General features: G+C 40.2%; 1 protein-coding gene across 1 annotated transcript in view; it reads left to right on the top strand.

Moving 5' to 3' along the window:
• LOC132650797 (zinc finger protein 431-like) overlaps positions 1-17,552 on the top strand; it is a 63,988-nt gene that overhangs the window by 11,375 nt on the left and 35,061 nt on the right. The window contains exon 2 of the mRNA XM_060376117.1: positions 16,455-16,581. Coding sequence (XP_060232100.1) covers positions 16,455-16,581 — 127 coding nt within the window. The remainder of the gene's footprint in view (positions 1-16,454; positions 16,582-17,552) is intronic.

Genomic DNA, 17,552 nt, shown 5'->3' with positions numbered 1-17,552 from the left:
GTAAATACAATTTAGCCAGGGGAGGACTGCCTCACAATCACCCCACAGGTAAATAGGATGCTAACCAGGCCTGTTAGAGATTAGTACTCTAGCAAACACATGTTGACCGGGCTTGTCCAGAAATTTGTCTCCAACCATAGCAAAGGAGAGAGACAACTCTGATTTACAACCAGCTACCAGGCCGATCCTCATATCAAAAAAACAGGCCTCTACCAAGCTGCTCAAGGCGGTTTTACAGGGTCACAACCAACATTATAGCCTGTGGTGACATAAAGGTGTTAAAGTAACATTTATTCCCCTGATGTAATTGTCCTCCAGGAGCTTAGTGCCTTCATCTGCTAACCTAGGCCTAGTCCTGCAAGCTTCTAGCCTCCATACAATCAAATCTAGGCCTAGAATGTTTTCATCCTCTGAGACTTAGTGCTGAATAAGTTCACCCTTTCTAGTTGTTTCTGAACTCTTACTGGCCTTTTCAACTCAACTGTTCTGGCTCAGACTCCCCTCCAAGTTGACTGAATCAACCCGCCTTTTCTGATTGAATTGCTCTGCTAACTTTGGCAATATGTTATAATATTCCTGATGGTTTTCATTCTCAGGCTCTGTCTGTCGTCACCTGTGTCTAGTTTCTCTCTTCAACTTGTGTCTGTAAAAGTCTCCCAGTGAAAACTTTTTCTGAATTCTGCAAACTCAACTTGAGCGCACTGCCTCTCAACTCACTGACTTACCAGAACAGCCTGAGCAGAAATGTCTAGAACTCAGTCATCTGAATGCCTCTGTTTCCCGAGGGCTAGGGTTAAAGTTTTGTACCACCACACCCAGACCTAAGCTTTTCTTTAGCTGAAGCTTGCTCTACTGGCTGGCCTTGATGACAAAGACTGCTTATCTCTTTCTCCTGGGAGTAAAGGTGTGTCTGTATTCCAACCAGATCATATAGACCTAGAAAGTCTTTGGATGTGTTCTCTTGCCAGAACAGCCATGTTCTGAATTAAAATTCATTTACCTAAAGATCCAGTTTTGTTTTTGAGAAAAGAATAGTTTTGCCACAGGGGCGAGCCTATACTGGTTGGTTGACAACTCTTTGAAAAGGGAAAAACAAACAAACAAAAAACTTGTTTGTGTTCATGGCTGACTTGATCAATAAAGGTATTCCATGAGGCCTTCATATAAGGGGAATGGCATAGTTCTTTCTTAAACCCATTAACATTCTTGGCATAGCCAGTAACAGACTGGGGCTTAGGCCTTTGGAACTTTCTCTACCGTCTCCATGTATTGAGAATAAAATTGAGTTTATTCTCAAAAGCCACAAAAATGTTTGGGAGAGACTGTTATGTCCCAGGCCTTTGGGGAGGCATTGCTTCAGATCATGAGATTGCAGCTCTTCCCACCACATGGGGCTGTGGTTGTCAATTCCAAGGCCACTGTAGGCTTGGTTAGTAATGTTCTTGAGAGACCCTGTGTTCCTCTTAATGCAGCTCTGTTTCATTAGACTCCTCGTGAATTTGTTTCTACTTATGATATTTTCTTCTGACATCACAGAAGTTAACCATTTCCTTCCATTTCCCCTGAAAGTAGCATACCAGATGCTATTCTTGAGAAGCTAATTTGGCCATGGACCTCTCAGAGGCTGAACCACCAACTAAATAGTATTTATGGGCTGGACATAGAACCCCATATGCTGGACATATGTAGCAGATGTGCAGCTTGGTCATCATGTAGCTCGCCTAACAGTGGGAGTCCTGGCTGTTTCTGACTCTGTGCCTGGGTTTGGATCACTTTTCTTCCACCTGGACTGACTTGCCTAGCTTCAGTGGGAAAGGGAACAATTGGTTCCATTTAGACTTGATGCATCAGGGTATGTTGGTACTTAAGTGGGGAAGAGGATCTGCTTCTATGAGGATAGAGGTAGGGAGGAGTGGGGTGTGGGGATGAGACAGGGAGGAAAGGAGGGTGGTGTTTTCCATCTGGCTGTTAAGTGATTAAATAAATGAACTGAAGGACAAAAATGCTTACTCGGCTTAACACATACCTTGCATAAGACCTCCGCGCCCCAGCTTTTATTTTTTCCAATGTTGCCTTTTCCTGTCTTTTCCTCTTCTGGCATACTCACTTCAGGACCCTGTCACTGAAGAGTGACCTGCTGTTTGAGGGCACCAGTCTACTTCTGGCAATATTTTTGCCATGTAAATCTTTCTAAGTGGCTAGACTTACAAGTCCCCAGTCCACATTTTAATTGTTGAAAACATAACCTGGGACTGAACCTAAAAGTGACTTAAGGGTTACAAGATATGTGTAATGCAAAATTCTGTCCTCGACTGGCTCCTTTTAAGCATTGGCCAGAGCTGAATGTATGCTGTCATTAAATGTATTCTGTCTTAATTACTCTTTTAATTGTGTTTGCAGTGATTTCTCCTTGGGAAGGGATACTATTTCTAGAACAGTTGCATCTTCACCCTTGTAGAGAAATGTTTTCAAGGCAAGCTATTCAGACTGAGTTTGTTTCTCCCTAGGGCAATGACCTTGCTTTTCTCTTGATTAAAATTTCTAAATTCTTTAGTTAAATGGCTGTATCACAAAAGAGCTTTATAATTTGAGTTGGTAACAAACTCTCCGTGTTGTAGTTACAGTGAAAGGATTTGCATGTGGAGCATGGTTTGTGCCTTCTGTTCAGAACAGGAAGAACAATCTATTATATACAATTGCTGTGTGAATCAGGGTAGGCAATAGCTAGATCAAAGACTAAGGCAGTCAGCTATAGGGACAGCTCACAACTGTCTGTAATGCCAATTTCAAGCAATCACTAATACACAGAAAATAAAATTAAATATTTTTTAAAAAGAATTTCATGCCTAATTAAAAATGGATTTCTCATTAGCTTAGAGAAATGTCTCCAAAAACTCAGCCTTTCTTCATGCTATGTAGTTAAGACTTGCTTTGAACCACCTAATCCTGCCTTTGTGGCCCGGCGTCTTGCAACTCATTTCAGGCTAGACCTTAGCCTGGTCAGTGAAATAGAAAAGGAACCAGTGACTGAGGTCCCTCAATCATCCCTGGCTTTCATAGGGTGGGTATTTACAAATAAAGAGGGACCTGTGTATGAATTGAGTTCAATGACCTACTTTGAAGCTGGTGTCATCATAGCAGAGAAAGGGATGGAGAAAAAGGATGGTGAGAGCTTTCCTGCTTGGACAGAAGTGTCAGTTATTCAATTTAAATGGTTAGGAAAAGTCCAAACTGGCACTACTTGGAGTTCACAGACCAAGGCAATCAAGATTCTGGAAGAGGAACTGAACTTATTTCTAGAAACCAAATTTCTATAGTTACACTGGTTAACAAACACAGAAGACCTGGGCAAACAGGTGTGGCTGAGCGTAACAGGAATGTTATTGCTCTAACAATAATGGTGCATCCCAAGAGAAAAGGAGTGCATAATACTTGGTGTGCTCTTCTATGTATGTCTAGTCCCAGAAAAATCTTGGGGAATGAAGCCAGTTTCAAATTTTCTTTTTTTTTTAATTTTTTATTAATTACACTTTATTCATTTTGTATCCCCCATAAGCCCTTCCCTCCTCCCCTCCCAATCCCCCCTCCCTCCCCTTTCTGTATGCATGCCACTCCCCAAGTCCAGTGGTAGGGGAAGTTCTCCTCTCCTTTCTGATCTTAGTCTATCATTTCTCATCAAAAGTGGCTGCATTGTCCTCTACTGTGGCCTGGTAAGGCTGCTCCCCCATCAGGGTGAGGTGATCAAAGAGTAGGCCAATCAGATTATGTCAGAGGCAGTCCCTCTTCCCATTACTGTGTAACCCACTTGGACACTGAACTGCCGTGGGCTACATCTGTGCAGGGGTTCTAGGTTATCTCCATGACTAGTCCTTGGTTGGAGTATGAGTCTCTGGGAAGTTCCCTGTGTTCAAATTTTCTTGTTCTGATGCTCTCCAGTTTCAACTTTTTAAAACAAGTTTTGAGATTATAGTGAAATCATTTAACCTCCTCATTCTTCCCTATTGTTAAGTCTGAAATCCTGGGACAAATGGCTGAGGTACCTATTTAACAAATAAAAGCAGGCTCAGCTGCTGGTTCTCCCAGCATCCCTGTTTCTACCTGCCATAGGGTAATGGTTGGCATACCCAGCCTTCTAGACCAGGGTCTGAGTTCCCCCTCCCCTGGGTGGTCTTCCTTATGTAATCCAACCATTTTGGTTACCTGGGCTTTTTCATCTATCATTTACTATCCAGGCATCTTGGTCTAGCTTTCCCCTCTCCCCTCCTACTTTTCCTCATAATGCTCACAGTCATGTCCCCTCTGGACTCCCCCAGATGTCCCTGCATCTGGCTATTCTGTCCCTTTTCTCTATAATAAAATTTCTACCCCACCATACCTAGAATCATCCATGACCTTTCCTTTTTATTTTTTATTTTTTTTTCATTCATTTCCCATGTACCACTCCTTTCAAATTTTTCGTCAATTTTTATTTTAATTGTTACTGTTTGACTTTGACTTGTTTGGCTTCAGGGTTTCCCAGCTATAAAGTAGAGATAGCGACACTGAACAATGATTGTGTGTTGGAATGTGCACACAAAGGACCCTGTGAGGCAGAAGAGGAACTGTCTCCTTGTGTCTTGGAAATGGGAAAGTCATACTAAAATACAGATTTCTTAGAGTAGGGCTCTGGGTGTGCCTAAGGTGTGGGCCAAGCTGGGAAGGTCTCTGCTCCCTGAGCTATTTGATCTCATCCCCCAGTAGAGTAGCTGTTAGTGCCCTTAAGCCTAGCTGGGTAGTCAAAGGAAACGAGGGACTCTAGGCAGACCTATCAGTCAGTAGCACCAGTGGGAGGTAGCTCATAGTTTGTTTCCAGGATTCTTTTCTCATGAAGCTGAAGAGAACTGTGAGGGGGACTTCAAACCATGCAATGGTGAGTGTGTGGGCCACTGTACCAAAACCAGGAGGAACAGATCTGCTAAGCTCTCAGAGTCTGATATTGTGAGACTGTGGGTCAACTGTCATTCTGTTGATCTATGTGGTGACTTGGGGATTGGTCCTTGGTCTCTGAATCTTCCTTGAGTGTGGATTCCTTGGGGGCAGTGGGTGGGAGCTGGGAGAATTCCTCTGCATCCCTGGCAGCTTAAAGCTGTGATACTTAAAATATCACTGTCCAGTGCGCGCGCGCGCACACACACACACACACATTGCTTTTGGTGTGTGGTAAGAAGAGAAATTGGAAAACTTATGGTCTGCTCTCTAGAAGTTCTGAACCTTGCATTCCACATTCAGGTTTGTGTGGCAAATTTTATAAATAGTTTTGAAGCTGCAAAAAGTGGGCAATGTGAATCCTCCATCAATTTTTGTTTGGAATCTTTTTCTCTTCGTTACTTTCAGCCAAAGTGGTGTGATTCAGGAAAATTTAATTTCAGGACATAAAAGGAATTTCTGAGATGCATAGGTTTTTAAGGTGTGCTAGTGTTGTGGAGGTGGATAAGGCAGATTCCATATCTTATGGCACAATCCATGTGGGAATAAACAAACATGAAAACACTCACCACATTGGTTTGTGTATTGCTTTCAGTGGGACTGGATTTGCCTGAAACCACAAGAAAGCATGAGGGGCTTTAGAATCATAGCCCTCTTTTTTGATCACTTTTTTTCCACAGTGGGCTCCAGACCATTGAGCATGTGGTCTCTCCTTTTAGAAGAGCGATCTACAGTAGCTGGTTTGTCAGAAATATACTATTTAGGGGTCAGTTTGAGTTGCTTTTGTAAGAGTTTTGCAGTCTGTGCTTATTTAATTTCTATACACATATAACCATAAGTAACCTTGGTCAAGTCACATTTTTCCTGGCAAAGTTTCCTTGGGTCTTTTGAGGAAAACTTGAATATATTTTTAGGCTTATGATTTTGGCTTTTTCTCTTTGTCTCCTAATTTGGTCACAACTGTTGTACACATTCTTGATAGTTGTAGCTCTGAGATATGTTCTGAGGTCACAGCTGCATATGTGTGTACTCTTACTTCATTATCCTATTTGGAATTCTTTGTCATTTTTTCATGGGACATAGCTTTGGAATCAGCTTTCCTCTTAGAAATTCATAGAAATTTTCTTTGGATTCTGGTGAATTCATACTGAAATAGAAAATAGCCAACATCTTTTTTTTTTTTTAAATACATCATCCCATTGTTGTTGTTTACTCTAGTATAAAAGGGTAAATGATATCCTACATAATCATTTGTTTAGCAAACTACAGTTAGTATATAAAATTGAAAGTGATGAAATAATTTACACAGCCATAGAAAGAAGACTTTAGTATAGAGTTTACTGATACAAAATACATTGCTATGGTTATAAAAGTTATTCCCCCATGTATAATTTGAGAAGACAAAAAGTGAAAATAAAACATGGTTCGCAATTGAACAATAAATTTGAATGTGGTATGGGATCATGTATTAGCATACAAAATAATCTCTTGATAGCAGAATTTAGGAATTCCCACAGATTTGAACTAAAATTAAGTAACATCAGTTTGTGTTCTTATAGTTCATGTAAAACTGCAAGTATTTAGTGTTTGTAATCTGATGCATTTGTTGGTGTTACCTACACCTACACCTCCTCATTACCAAAAAAAAAACACAATAAACCATGTTCTTCACACCTTCTCATTGTATCCATGTTTACATGTGCCTACATTGCACGTAGCTCTCATAAAATGACAAAATTGCTATTTACTTCTCAGTAAAGTTTCATGTGCTTTTGCTTAGTTTTAAAAAAGTATCTGTATTCTCACTCTTATTGTGTTTATGTTCGTGGTGGATAACTTTTAAAATAACCTAATTCCGTTTTTGTTGAGGTCATGGTTTGTGACTCAGAAGGACGGTATGGTAAATGAATGAAGACAATAACAATGGTAAAGGGCTTACACACTTACAAAAGACTTTCACAGTCAGTGCTATATTGGTCATGAAACAGTGTATAATTACAGCATAAGCAGTGTCAAATCAACAAACTTTTCTCTCTCTCTGATTTCAATCTTGCTGCATTCCCATTTGTTCATTGGGTAGCAGAGCTTCAGTCAACTTGTCTAACTTATAGTTCACAATAGAAAATGAAGAGCAAAAACAACACAACCTAGCTAAAGCAATCACTTTCAAAGAATTTTTGTAACATTTTTAGTTGGTATGCGGAGAAGGAAAATCAAATCTCAGGCTTTTTAGAGCAAAAGTTGTTATTGAAATAAAAAGCAAATGTGCTTTTACAATATACTATAAAAATGCAGAAAGTTGGTTTATTTTCATGGCATAAGAGTTTTCTGCCAATGAGTCATGCTGCATGAAGTGAAAATGAGTTAAGAAACAGACTGACTTGTTTTGTTTGAATTGAAATAATGACAAATTACAGTTGAATAAAAATGTAATAATATTAGACAAGTAAGACTTTTCTTAGTTTTGTTTTGATCAGCTAACCCACCTTAGATGATGACACTTTTATTTTTATTGGGAAAACATGTTTAAACACTTAGCATTTTAAAATATCAGTTTGTATATACTTAATGTATTATATAGTTATGCATAAATAGTGTATGACATTACATACTTATTTATATTATTGTGAATATTATTCAAATTTACTTTTTTGTTTTTTTAAAGACTATATATTTAATTAATGTTCTATCTGCATTTGTACCTGCATGCCAGAAGAGGGCAACATATCTCAGTATAGATGATTGTGAGCCACTATGTGCTTTCTGGGAATTGAACTCAGGACCTCTGAAGGAACAGAGAGTATTCTTACCTGCTGAGCCACCTCTCTAGCTCCAAACTTTAGTTTTTATTATAGAGAAGAAAGAGTACTCTTTTGGAATTAAGTGAGCAGGGACCCCTGTAATTCCACATAACACCAGAAAATTACCTCATTTTACCTGTGTGTTACACATTTCACATTGGTGAGAGCAAAACATCTGATTTCATAGATCTAGATAAGACCAAAGAATAAGCTTGTTAAACTCCTGAGTGATGTTTCCCCTCTTTGCACACAGAATAATAACTGTACATCATGATTTTGTTTTCCTTGTCTTCACTATTTCACTTCTCTTTGATTGCGTCTCTTCTTTGCATTTTTAGGTAGGAAAATTAAATTAATGCTTTTTAATTGAAAAGGATTCTTCCCTCATACAATATATTCTGACCACTGTTTTCCCTCCCTGCCCTTCTCCCACATCCAGCATACCTCCCTTCTTCCCCATAACTACTTCCTTCCTCTATATTCTTTTCAGAAAAGAACAGGCCTCTAAGATAGGACTGCCAAACAAGATACAAAAAAGACAAGGCCAACAGACCTCACAGTGAGGATGTACAAGGAACCCAATAGGGGAAAAGACTCTCAAGAGCAGGTGAGAGAGTCAAAGCTACACCTGTTCTTAATGTTAGGAGTCTCACAAAAATATAGGACTAACAGCCATGACATCTCAGCATGTTTATGTCTTGGAGACATTCCTGGCCATCAAGGGAGTGGGTTCCATCTCATGAATTGGGCTGCAAGTTAAACCAAACATTAGGTCACCACTCAAGCAATGTTGGGGCCATCACTGCCCCTTTACATCTTGCACGCAATACAGATTTTAGGTGGAGTAGTTTTTATTCTGGATTTCTGTCCAGGTTTCTTTTTTGGGAGCCTGTACAGTACTGTCTCACCCCAAAGAGACTAGAACATAGGGGTGAAATCTTTCAGCCTGCACCTGGTCCACCTCTCCACTTTCAGTGCACTGTGTATAAACTTTCCTCCAGAGTGTGGCCCTACTGTTGTTTTTCAGAGAGCAACGCTCTCTCCTAACATCAGCCTGGGCTTTTAGGCATCCTCATACAACCTCCTGGGACAACAACCCAGTTGTGTGAGAAAATACAATGTTGGCTGTATTTGTTTGCCCTCCAACCAGCAATGGAGGAGTGTTCCCCTTCCCCAACACCTTTGTCAGTGTGAGTGAGCTGTCACTTGTCCTGTTAAACTTCACCATTCTGACATGTGTAAAATTAAAGCTCAAAGTAGTTTCCAGTTGCATTTCCTTAAAGGCTAGGGATACTAAACCTGAACAGTGTTTCTCAGCCATCTGAGATTCTCCTGTTGAGAATTCTATATTGAGATCTGTTCTCTGTTTTTAATTTTTTAATATTAGTTACAGTTTATTAACTTTTTATCCCAGCTGTAGCCCACTCCCTCACTCCCTTCCAATCCTACCCTCTGTCCCTCATTTTCTCCATGCCCCTTTCCAAGGCCACTGATAAGGGAGGTCCTCCTCACCTTACCTTATCAGGTATCTTCAGGACTGGCTGCAATGTCCACCTTTGTGGTCTATGAAGGCTGCTCCTCCCTGGGAGTGGGGGTTAGATCAAAGTGACAGCCATTGTGTTCATGTCATAAACAGTCCCTGTTCACATTACTTATCTACTAAGTTACCATGGGTTCCATCCAAGCAGGGGTTCTAGGTTATATCCATATATGGTCCTTGATTGGAAATACAGTTTCATAAAAGATCCCTGTGGCCAGATATATTTGGTCCTTGTGGAGCTCCTGTCCTCTCCAGGTGATACTAACTCTCTCTTCTTTCATATGATTCCTTGCCCTCAGAGGATCAGACCCACAGTGCAAGTGATGCTCAGCACAGAACTCACTGCCTAGGGAGATGTTCTTCTAAAAAAATAAAATAAAATTTCTTAAGCATAAGAGTAAAAGCTCTGATCTAAGAAGGTCTGTGAGGATGGCAACAATGTCTGATTTAATGCACACACAGACACATACAGATAATAATAATCAGAGGTCCCCTCATCCACACACTCAAAAATCTTTAAAAAAACTTTAGTTAGATAAGAAACCCTCCCTTAAACATATCCTTAAAAGTCTAAGGTCTTGCCAGCCATGCTTGCACAAGGTTTAATCCAGGCACCTGAAAGGCAGACACAGGCTGTTCTCTGTGAGTTCAGTGTTGGCCTGGTTGACAAAGAGAGTCCAGCATGACAGGCCTACATGATGAAACCTGGTCTTAAAAAAACAAAACAAAAAATAAAATTAAACCAGAATATCTGAGATCGATTTAGTGGCACAGGCCTTGAATCCCAGCCCTCTGGCAGGAAGAAGCAGGCCAGTCTCAGTGAGTTCAAGGTCAGCCTGGTCTACAGATCTAGTCCAAGACAACCAGGGCTAAAAGAAGAAGCCCTGTCTCAAAACGCCAAATCGTGTGTGTGTGTGCGTGTGTATACATACATATATATGTATTAGCTGTATACATACACAGAGAAATTTATTCTGTCAGTTCATTTCATGCAGAGAGCCTTCACTAGTGCAGGTTTCTGTTTTCTTCCTATTGAGGAAGAAGTTTTACCTGATGATGGTACTCCAAAGTGTCTTGTTTTTCCTGTATTTATTTTTTTTTCCTGGATTGTCTCTTATCTTCCAGGAGAAAAGTGGCTGCAGTTTACGTGACCCCAGTGTGATGTCACAGAACAAAAACTCCTTGCATTTTCTTAAATCTCTCTTTAATTCTTAAAATTCTTGGCACTCTTCCACCTGTTGGACAGAGTGTTCACTCTGCTACAGGTTGAATAATAGTTGTGATTCGAGGAGGAAAAGGGTAGTTGTATCCTGAGTGCTGAAAGACACAGGGTAGGCTAGGGGAGGACAGGCACAAATGATGATGAAATGCAAACATGTGCAGATCTGAAGAAGGTTTGGTCCTAAAAGAGAAGCCTGGACCGGGAATCACTAAACCTTGTGATTCAGTACACTGTAATCCTAAGGAAGGTGCTCATGTCACTTAAGACTCATTGGCCAATCAAATGCTTTCATTCCTCCAGTCAGTGGAACAGGTGGATTCTTCCTGGTGCCATGTTGCATTTTTGCTCTTTAGCTGAGCGGGGTTGATTGGTTGGTCTGCTCTGCTATAAGCGCTGCTGCTGTGTCCTGTGAGGGGATTTAAGCCAAGTTCCAAAGTTGCAACATGGTGAGTGTGTGTCCACTGCCCCCAGCCTGGTGGAGCAGGAGGCTGAACAGAAGGAGTTTAGGGTCCTTCCTGAGGCTAGGTGGGAACCAGCAGACAGAAACAGCCACTAGAGAGGCCCTGTTTCCTAGCCCTAAACATAGCAGGACATCTGAATATCTTGAATATATTGACTTCTGGTTGGGAACAGAGAGAACTCACTTGCGGAACAGCAGGTTAAAATGAAAGCTTTATTTTCTGAGCTTAGGGAAGCGGCCAGTTCAGATCTGAACAGTGCCCCAGGGTACGCTTTATTGTATATATAAAGGGTTAAATCCATAAGGTGAGGACCCCTTGGAGAGAGTCGGGGTCATCCAATCAAATGAGGGTTAAGCAAGGGAGTTTATGTTGGAGGCTTTGCTGATCCAGTACAACTGGGCTCAAGGCCTTTAAATGTTTTCCAAGACATTCGGTCTGCAATCTAAGGCCCCTAATTTATGTCCCTTGACATTTGTTCTGGAGCTCAAGATGAAAAGGGAACAAAGAATTGTGTCCTCTTTCTATTAGAAAGTGAGGGCTTTGTAAGTGATATAGTTTTTACAATTTAGACCTAGGTTTAACCAGTTAACTGATAGTTTTTACAATTTAAGGGACCTAAGTTTAACCAGTTAACTGATAATTAGGAAAATGTTTCAATGTGTTCAGTGGAAAATGGCGCTGCAACCTTGGGACTGTAAAGTTAGATTTATCTTGCTAGTAAAATGGAAGAGCTGCTTGGGGAAGGTTGGGCTCCGGAGGCCACCTCTTACACACTATGTGGTTGCATGTTTTGTGGAAGTTGTAAATAACTTATGTATTGAGTAGCACTTCAGTGTAAAACTGTGATTATTGCATAGAACTATTGATGTAAGGGATTTATTGGTGCTTAGGTGACAGGACAGAATTTAGCTTATGGCTGTTTTAAAACACCTCATAGATGAGTAGCTTGTCAATCCTGCCTGTTAGAGATTAGGATGCTAGGAAACATGTTTGTCAAGAGGATAGTCAACAAATTTGTCTCCAGCCATAACCAAGGAGACAGCCTTGATTCATAGCAACCATTGGCTCATTTCCATGTCAAAGAAGAAGCATCTAACAAGCTGCTTAATTGACATTGCAGATTCACAGCCATGACTAAAGCCTGGTGGACCATAAAGATGCACTTCTTGAGAAAAGCATAGATCTGTCACATGGGAGAAAATCAATTGAACAGGGAAAACACTGTTGTGTTAAGGGCTACCTTGATCAAACAAAGCTTTCCCTGAGGTCCTCATGTATGGAGAATGACCTAACTTCTCACACTCTTCAAATATGTTTGTAAAAGCCAGTACAACCTGTGGCCTAGGCCTTGGGAGATTTCCCCCAAATTCTGCAGTATTTAAAATAAATCAGTGTTCCTTTTTTTTAAAACCAGGAATAGGGTAAGCTGTGGGCATTTGAGGAGGCTTTGCTCTAAGATTCTGAGAACCCAACTCTTTCCAACACATGGAGATATACTCATCAGTTCCAAAGTCAATTATTGATTTCTATTAAATTTGTTTGTCTCTCAATGTGTCACTGCTCTAATCTCTCATGTGTTGTTCTTCCCTGATGTTTCCATGTCGTTGGGAATGTCTTTCCATTTTTCTCAAGTGCTGTTGATTATTTTTTTCTGTATAGAGCAATGTCTTTTATAGCCCAGGCTTGCCTCATGCCATGTTATCGAGAATTGCTTTGAACACCCTATCCCACCTCTGCTGCACAGTGCTGGGGAAACAGTCCTGAAACTCCTTCCACGCTGGGCCTTGACCAGTCAGTGAAGAAGAAAAAAAGGCCAGTAAATGAGTGTCCTCCAGTCTCTCTGGCTCTCATTCTGCTTACAAATGAAGAAGGGCTTTTGCAAGAAATGAGCTCTGTGCCTTATTCTTCCTCCCGAATTCTGGGATTAAAGATTTATTTATTTGTTTGTTTATTTTTTGTTTGTTTGTTCTAGTTACAAACTTTTTGTTTAAGATGTGTTTGTCATCTAAAGAGGTCAAAAGAATTCTTGGTGTCCTGTGGAGGTGGATCAGCTGCTGTGAGCCACCCTAAGTGGATACTATGAATCAAACTTAGCTTTACTTTTGAAATAGCAAGAAATGTTATTTTCCAATGATCCATTCCTTTAGCCCTCTCAATTTTTTTTTTTTTTTTTTTTACTTTTAATTGATATAAGTAAATTTGGGGAATTTGACCATGTAGCTCAATGGTAGAAAGCAGGTTCAGCATAAATGAGGCCAAAGATTTCATCCTCAATGCTGTTAAAAAAAAAAAAAAAAGCTTGTGTAGTTTTGCTTTTCCTTTTCAGACAGGACATCTTGGAGCCGATTATGGTCATAAACACACTAGCCAAGGATGTGCTTGAACTTCCTATTCTCCCACGTGTACCTCCTAAGTGCTTTGATTACAGGCAATGCCACCATGTCAAGTTTTATGTTGCCACCATGTCAAGTTTTATGTGGTGTTGGGCTTGAACCAGAGCTTCATGAATGCTAGGCAAGCACTGTACCAACTGAGCATAATCCCTTCCTTTTTTTTTCATTGCATTTTCTAAAATGCCTCTAATGCTTAGTATGCTTTGCATCCTGTCACCTGTGAGACAGACTGTTCACTCTGCTGCAGGTTGAATAATTGCCTGTGCAGCTATCCACCTTGAATCCAGGAGAAAGAGGGACAGTGCCTACTGTGTGCTGGAAGACAAAGGGTAGGCTAGGGGAGGAAAGGTACAAATTATACTGAAATACAAATCTCTGCAGATCTGGAAAGTGTCTGGTCCTGAAATGTAAGCCTGGGCTAGAAATCACTGTACCTTTTTCATTCAGTGCACTCTAACCCAAAGGGAGGTACTCATGTCACTCAATCAGGATCTTCAGGCCATCCCTATAGTCAGAGGAAGAGGCGGGTTCTTCCGGGTGCCACCCTGCTTGCTCACAGTTTAGCAGAGCAGGCTTGAGTGGTTAATGTGAGTGCAGCTGCTGTGTGCTGTGAGGGGATTTCAGCTGGCTTCCAAAGTCACAACATGGTAAGTGTGTGTCCCCAATCTGATGGAGCCGGAGGCTGAACAGCAGGACCTGCGTGTAGAGTCCTTCCTGGGGCTGGGTAGGAACCGTCATCAAGAAGCAGTCACGAGAGAGATCCCTTGTACTAGCCATGAATGCAGCGGGGGCATCTGAATATCTATGTTTGGGTTCACGGTGAAGGGCGAAAAAACTCACATCAGGAACTGAAGGTTAAAATGAAAGCTTTCTTTTCTAAGCTCAGCGAGGCAGCCATTTCTAGATCTGAACAGTCCTAAAAGGTAAACTTTATTGTATATTTAAAGGATTACATCCACAAGTTGAGGAGCCCTTGGTGAGTGTTGGGGTCATCCAATTAAATTTTAACTTTATGGGTTAAGCAAGGGCATTTCTGTCAGAGGCTGCACTGATCCAGAACACCTGAACTCTAGACCTTTAACTCTTTTCCAAAGCATTCGGTCTGGAATCCATGGCCTTAATTCATCCCCGTAGATATTTGGTCTAGAGCTCAAGTTGATCAGGGAAAAAAAGAAGGTGGTTCTCTGTCCATAGTAAGTGAGCTCTTTGCAGGTGATATAGTTTTACAATTTAGGTGCCTCAGTTAAGGTAACAGCAAGTTTAACGAGTTAACACATACTTGGGAAAATGTTACAAGGGGCCCGGTGGGAGATAGCTCTGTAAGGTTGGGAATGTGAAGTTAGTTTATTCTTGCTACCAAAATGGGGGAGAAGGCTGGGCTCTGGAGGCTGCCTCCTTACACACCATGGGCCTGCATATTCACAGCATTTGCAGCAGGGACTTCAACATAGAAATGTCCTTGGCAGGACACAAATTCGGAGAGGCCTAGTTTCCTTAGTATCCTCTCAATGTTTTGCTCTTGGCATTTGACATGTAGGTGTAAGATACATTTGGACTTAATCTTGTGGATGTTGAAAATACATATGTGTTCATAGCACCTCATTAGAAAGCTGTGTTGTAAACAGGTAGCATTTTTGATGTAAAGGATTTACCAGTGCATAGGCGATAGTAAGTCATACACCATGTTGACTTTAGCTAAGGACTGCTTTAAAACATCCCATAGCTTACATTCCCACCAGCAATGGAGGCAGGTTCTCTTTTCTGCACATCTTCTCCTGTGTGTGTTGTCACTTGAGTTTTTGATCTTAGCAGTTCTAATGAGTGTAAGGTGAAATCTCAGGACTGTTTTGATTTACATTTCTCTGATGACTAAGGATGTTGAGCATTTCTTATGTGTTTCTCTGCCATTCAGTGTTCCTGTATTGAGAATTCTCTGTTTAGCTCTGTACACCATTTTTAATTGGATTACTTGGTTTGTTGGTGTTTAACTTCTTAGGTTCTTCATATATTCTTAATATTAGCCCTCTGAATTTTTAAATTTGGCAGAGTATATTCTGTTTCTCAGGATGTCATATGTTTACCACATCTGAGTCTTCAGGATATTGCATTCCAGGTGCATGACATTCTTACTACCTATCTGTTTTGAATTTTTTAAATGAATGAATATGAGTACTTTACCTGTATGCATGAATATGCCACCTCTTATGTGCCTCACGGTAGTTAGAAGTAGTCCTCAGGTTATTCATAAGATGACCTCAGAGCTTCTGAAGTTGGAATAATGGATAGTTGTGAGCCCCATGTAAATACTGGCAACTGTGTTCAGTTATTTTCCAGATCAGCAGGAACTCTTCACTGCTGACCCATTTGTTCTGCCTTATGTTGCTTATGTATGATCAACACCTGAATTGCTACTATTTCATTTGTCCATTTATAACTGTTTAAACCTGCATATACTTTTAGTAAGATCTTATTAATATCATTTAAACTGGGACCCTTCAGGTTTTTAGAAGGTCAATACAGAGCTCAGGTGAATTTATACTTCTCCGAAGGAAAATCCCCTGAGTCCTTCGATTCATTTATGTATATTAGAGTGATTATTGCAGTGGACTTGGAGCCTTAATATATACGTATGCCTGTCCTAGGACAAATACCATAAACCAGGATGGAATCCAGTTCAGTGAGATACACCTGTTTTTGCCTCAAAGTACTAGGATTAAATGCATGAGACAACATTCACAGCTTGCGCACCAATTTTTGTAGTTAGTAATTGTTCATACAAGTTCTTGGAGGTGTGCTCAGTACTTTTCTTCTGTTGGTTGCTTCTCTCTTTTTCTGTCTGTGAATTGGCATTTCTCTTGCCAGGCCATATCCTATGCAAAAGCTGAAGAAAATACAGAGGTGAACCTTATTAATTTTCATTCTAAAATGAATTAGTGATTTCATTAGTACTTCTGTGTCAGGAAATAACTTGAGGAAGCATGAGACTTTTGTGCATATATTTTCCATGATATATACAGTTACAGTGATGCCACTATCATGGTTTCTGTTGTACACATGTATGGAATATTTTAGGATGCATTGACTTATGATGACGTGCATGTGAACTTCACTCGGGAAGAGTGGGCTTTGCTGGATCCTTCCCAGAAGAGTCTCTACAAAGATGTGATGCTAGAGACATACTGGAACCTGTTTGCTATAGGTAAGACTGCTAATTTACTTCACTTTCTAAAACAATGGGGCAACTGTTGTTGTTTTTGAGGTTCTTATGTAATTTTAATTGTAATGAAGGAAGAATAAGCTGATTAACTCAGGCATCATTCTACAGTTCACAGAGGATAGTAAGTGTATATTTGTGGGATTTCTTATAATAGATCATACATTTTCTGTTACACATTTTAGGTTACAATCGGGAACACCATAATATTGAAGAACCTTGTCAAAGTTCTGGAGGACGTGGAAGGTAATCTTCATGTGCAAACGGATGCAAATATGTATTTTCACAGTGCCTCTGAAAAGCAACAGTGTAAAAAAAAAACAGTACTTTAAGTATATTGATGATTATTAAATTCTCACAAGTCCAAATACCTCAGTGTCAGATATATGAATTGTGTTTGCAAGGCATTCCTCTAAGGAAGCAGAAAAGGGAACAATGGATTAACAGATATCAACCATTAGAATCATAGGTACATCAGAGCTATGCTATAGAACTCCAAATCTATTATCTCATGCCACTCAGACATTGCAAAATGAATACACATTAAATAGGGGATAAGTATATGTCCAGTAATCTTCTAATAAGCAAATAGTCCACAGTAAAGCTGGTGATACTCATTCATGTACTTGCTAGTAAGAGGGGCAGTTTGTAAGAGTGAAGAATGTTGTTGTGGAGAAACCTTAATCCCTAAAGCACATGTCCATGAGTAACAGAATGTCAAACTGTGTGAATGTGGTAATCTTTCACTTACTATTTTTCTTTTGATAGGTATATCATTTGTCAGAATAATTGCAACCCACGTGGGCATAAGGATACTGAATGAAGCAACATATTTCTCTCTTTGAATAAAGTTGAAAAATATGTAGTAGTCCCCACTTTGAGTACAATTTCTGACTGTGATACAAGATTAGTTACTTTATTATTAATTAATAATTAGTTAATAATGGTTAAATTAC

This window comes from Meriones unguiculatus (assembly GCF_030254825.1).
Source record: "Meriones unguiculatus strain TT.TT164.6M chromosome 13 unlocalized genomic scaffold, Bangor_MerUng_6.1 Chr13_unordered_Scaffold_33, whole genome shotgun sequence".
Taxonomy (NCBI): Eukaryota; Metazoa; Chordata; class Mammalia; order Rodentia; family Muridae; genus Meriones; species Meriones unguiculatus.
This window is presented reverse-complemented; position numbering and strand designations above follow the sequence as displayed.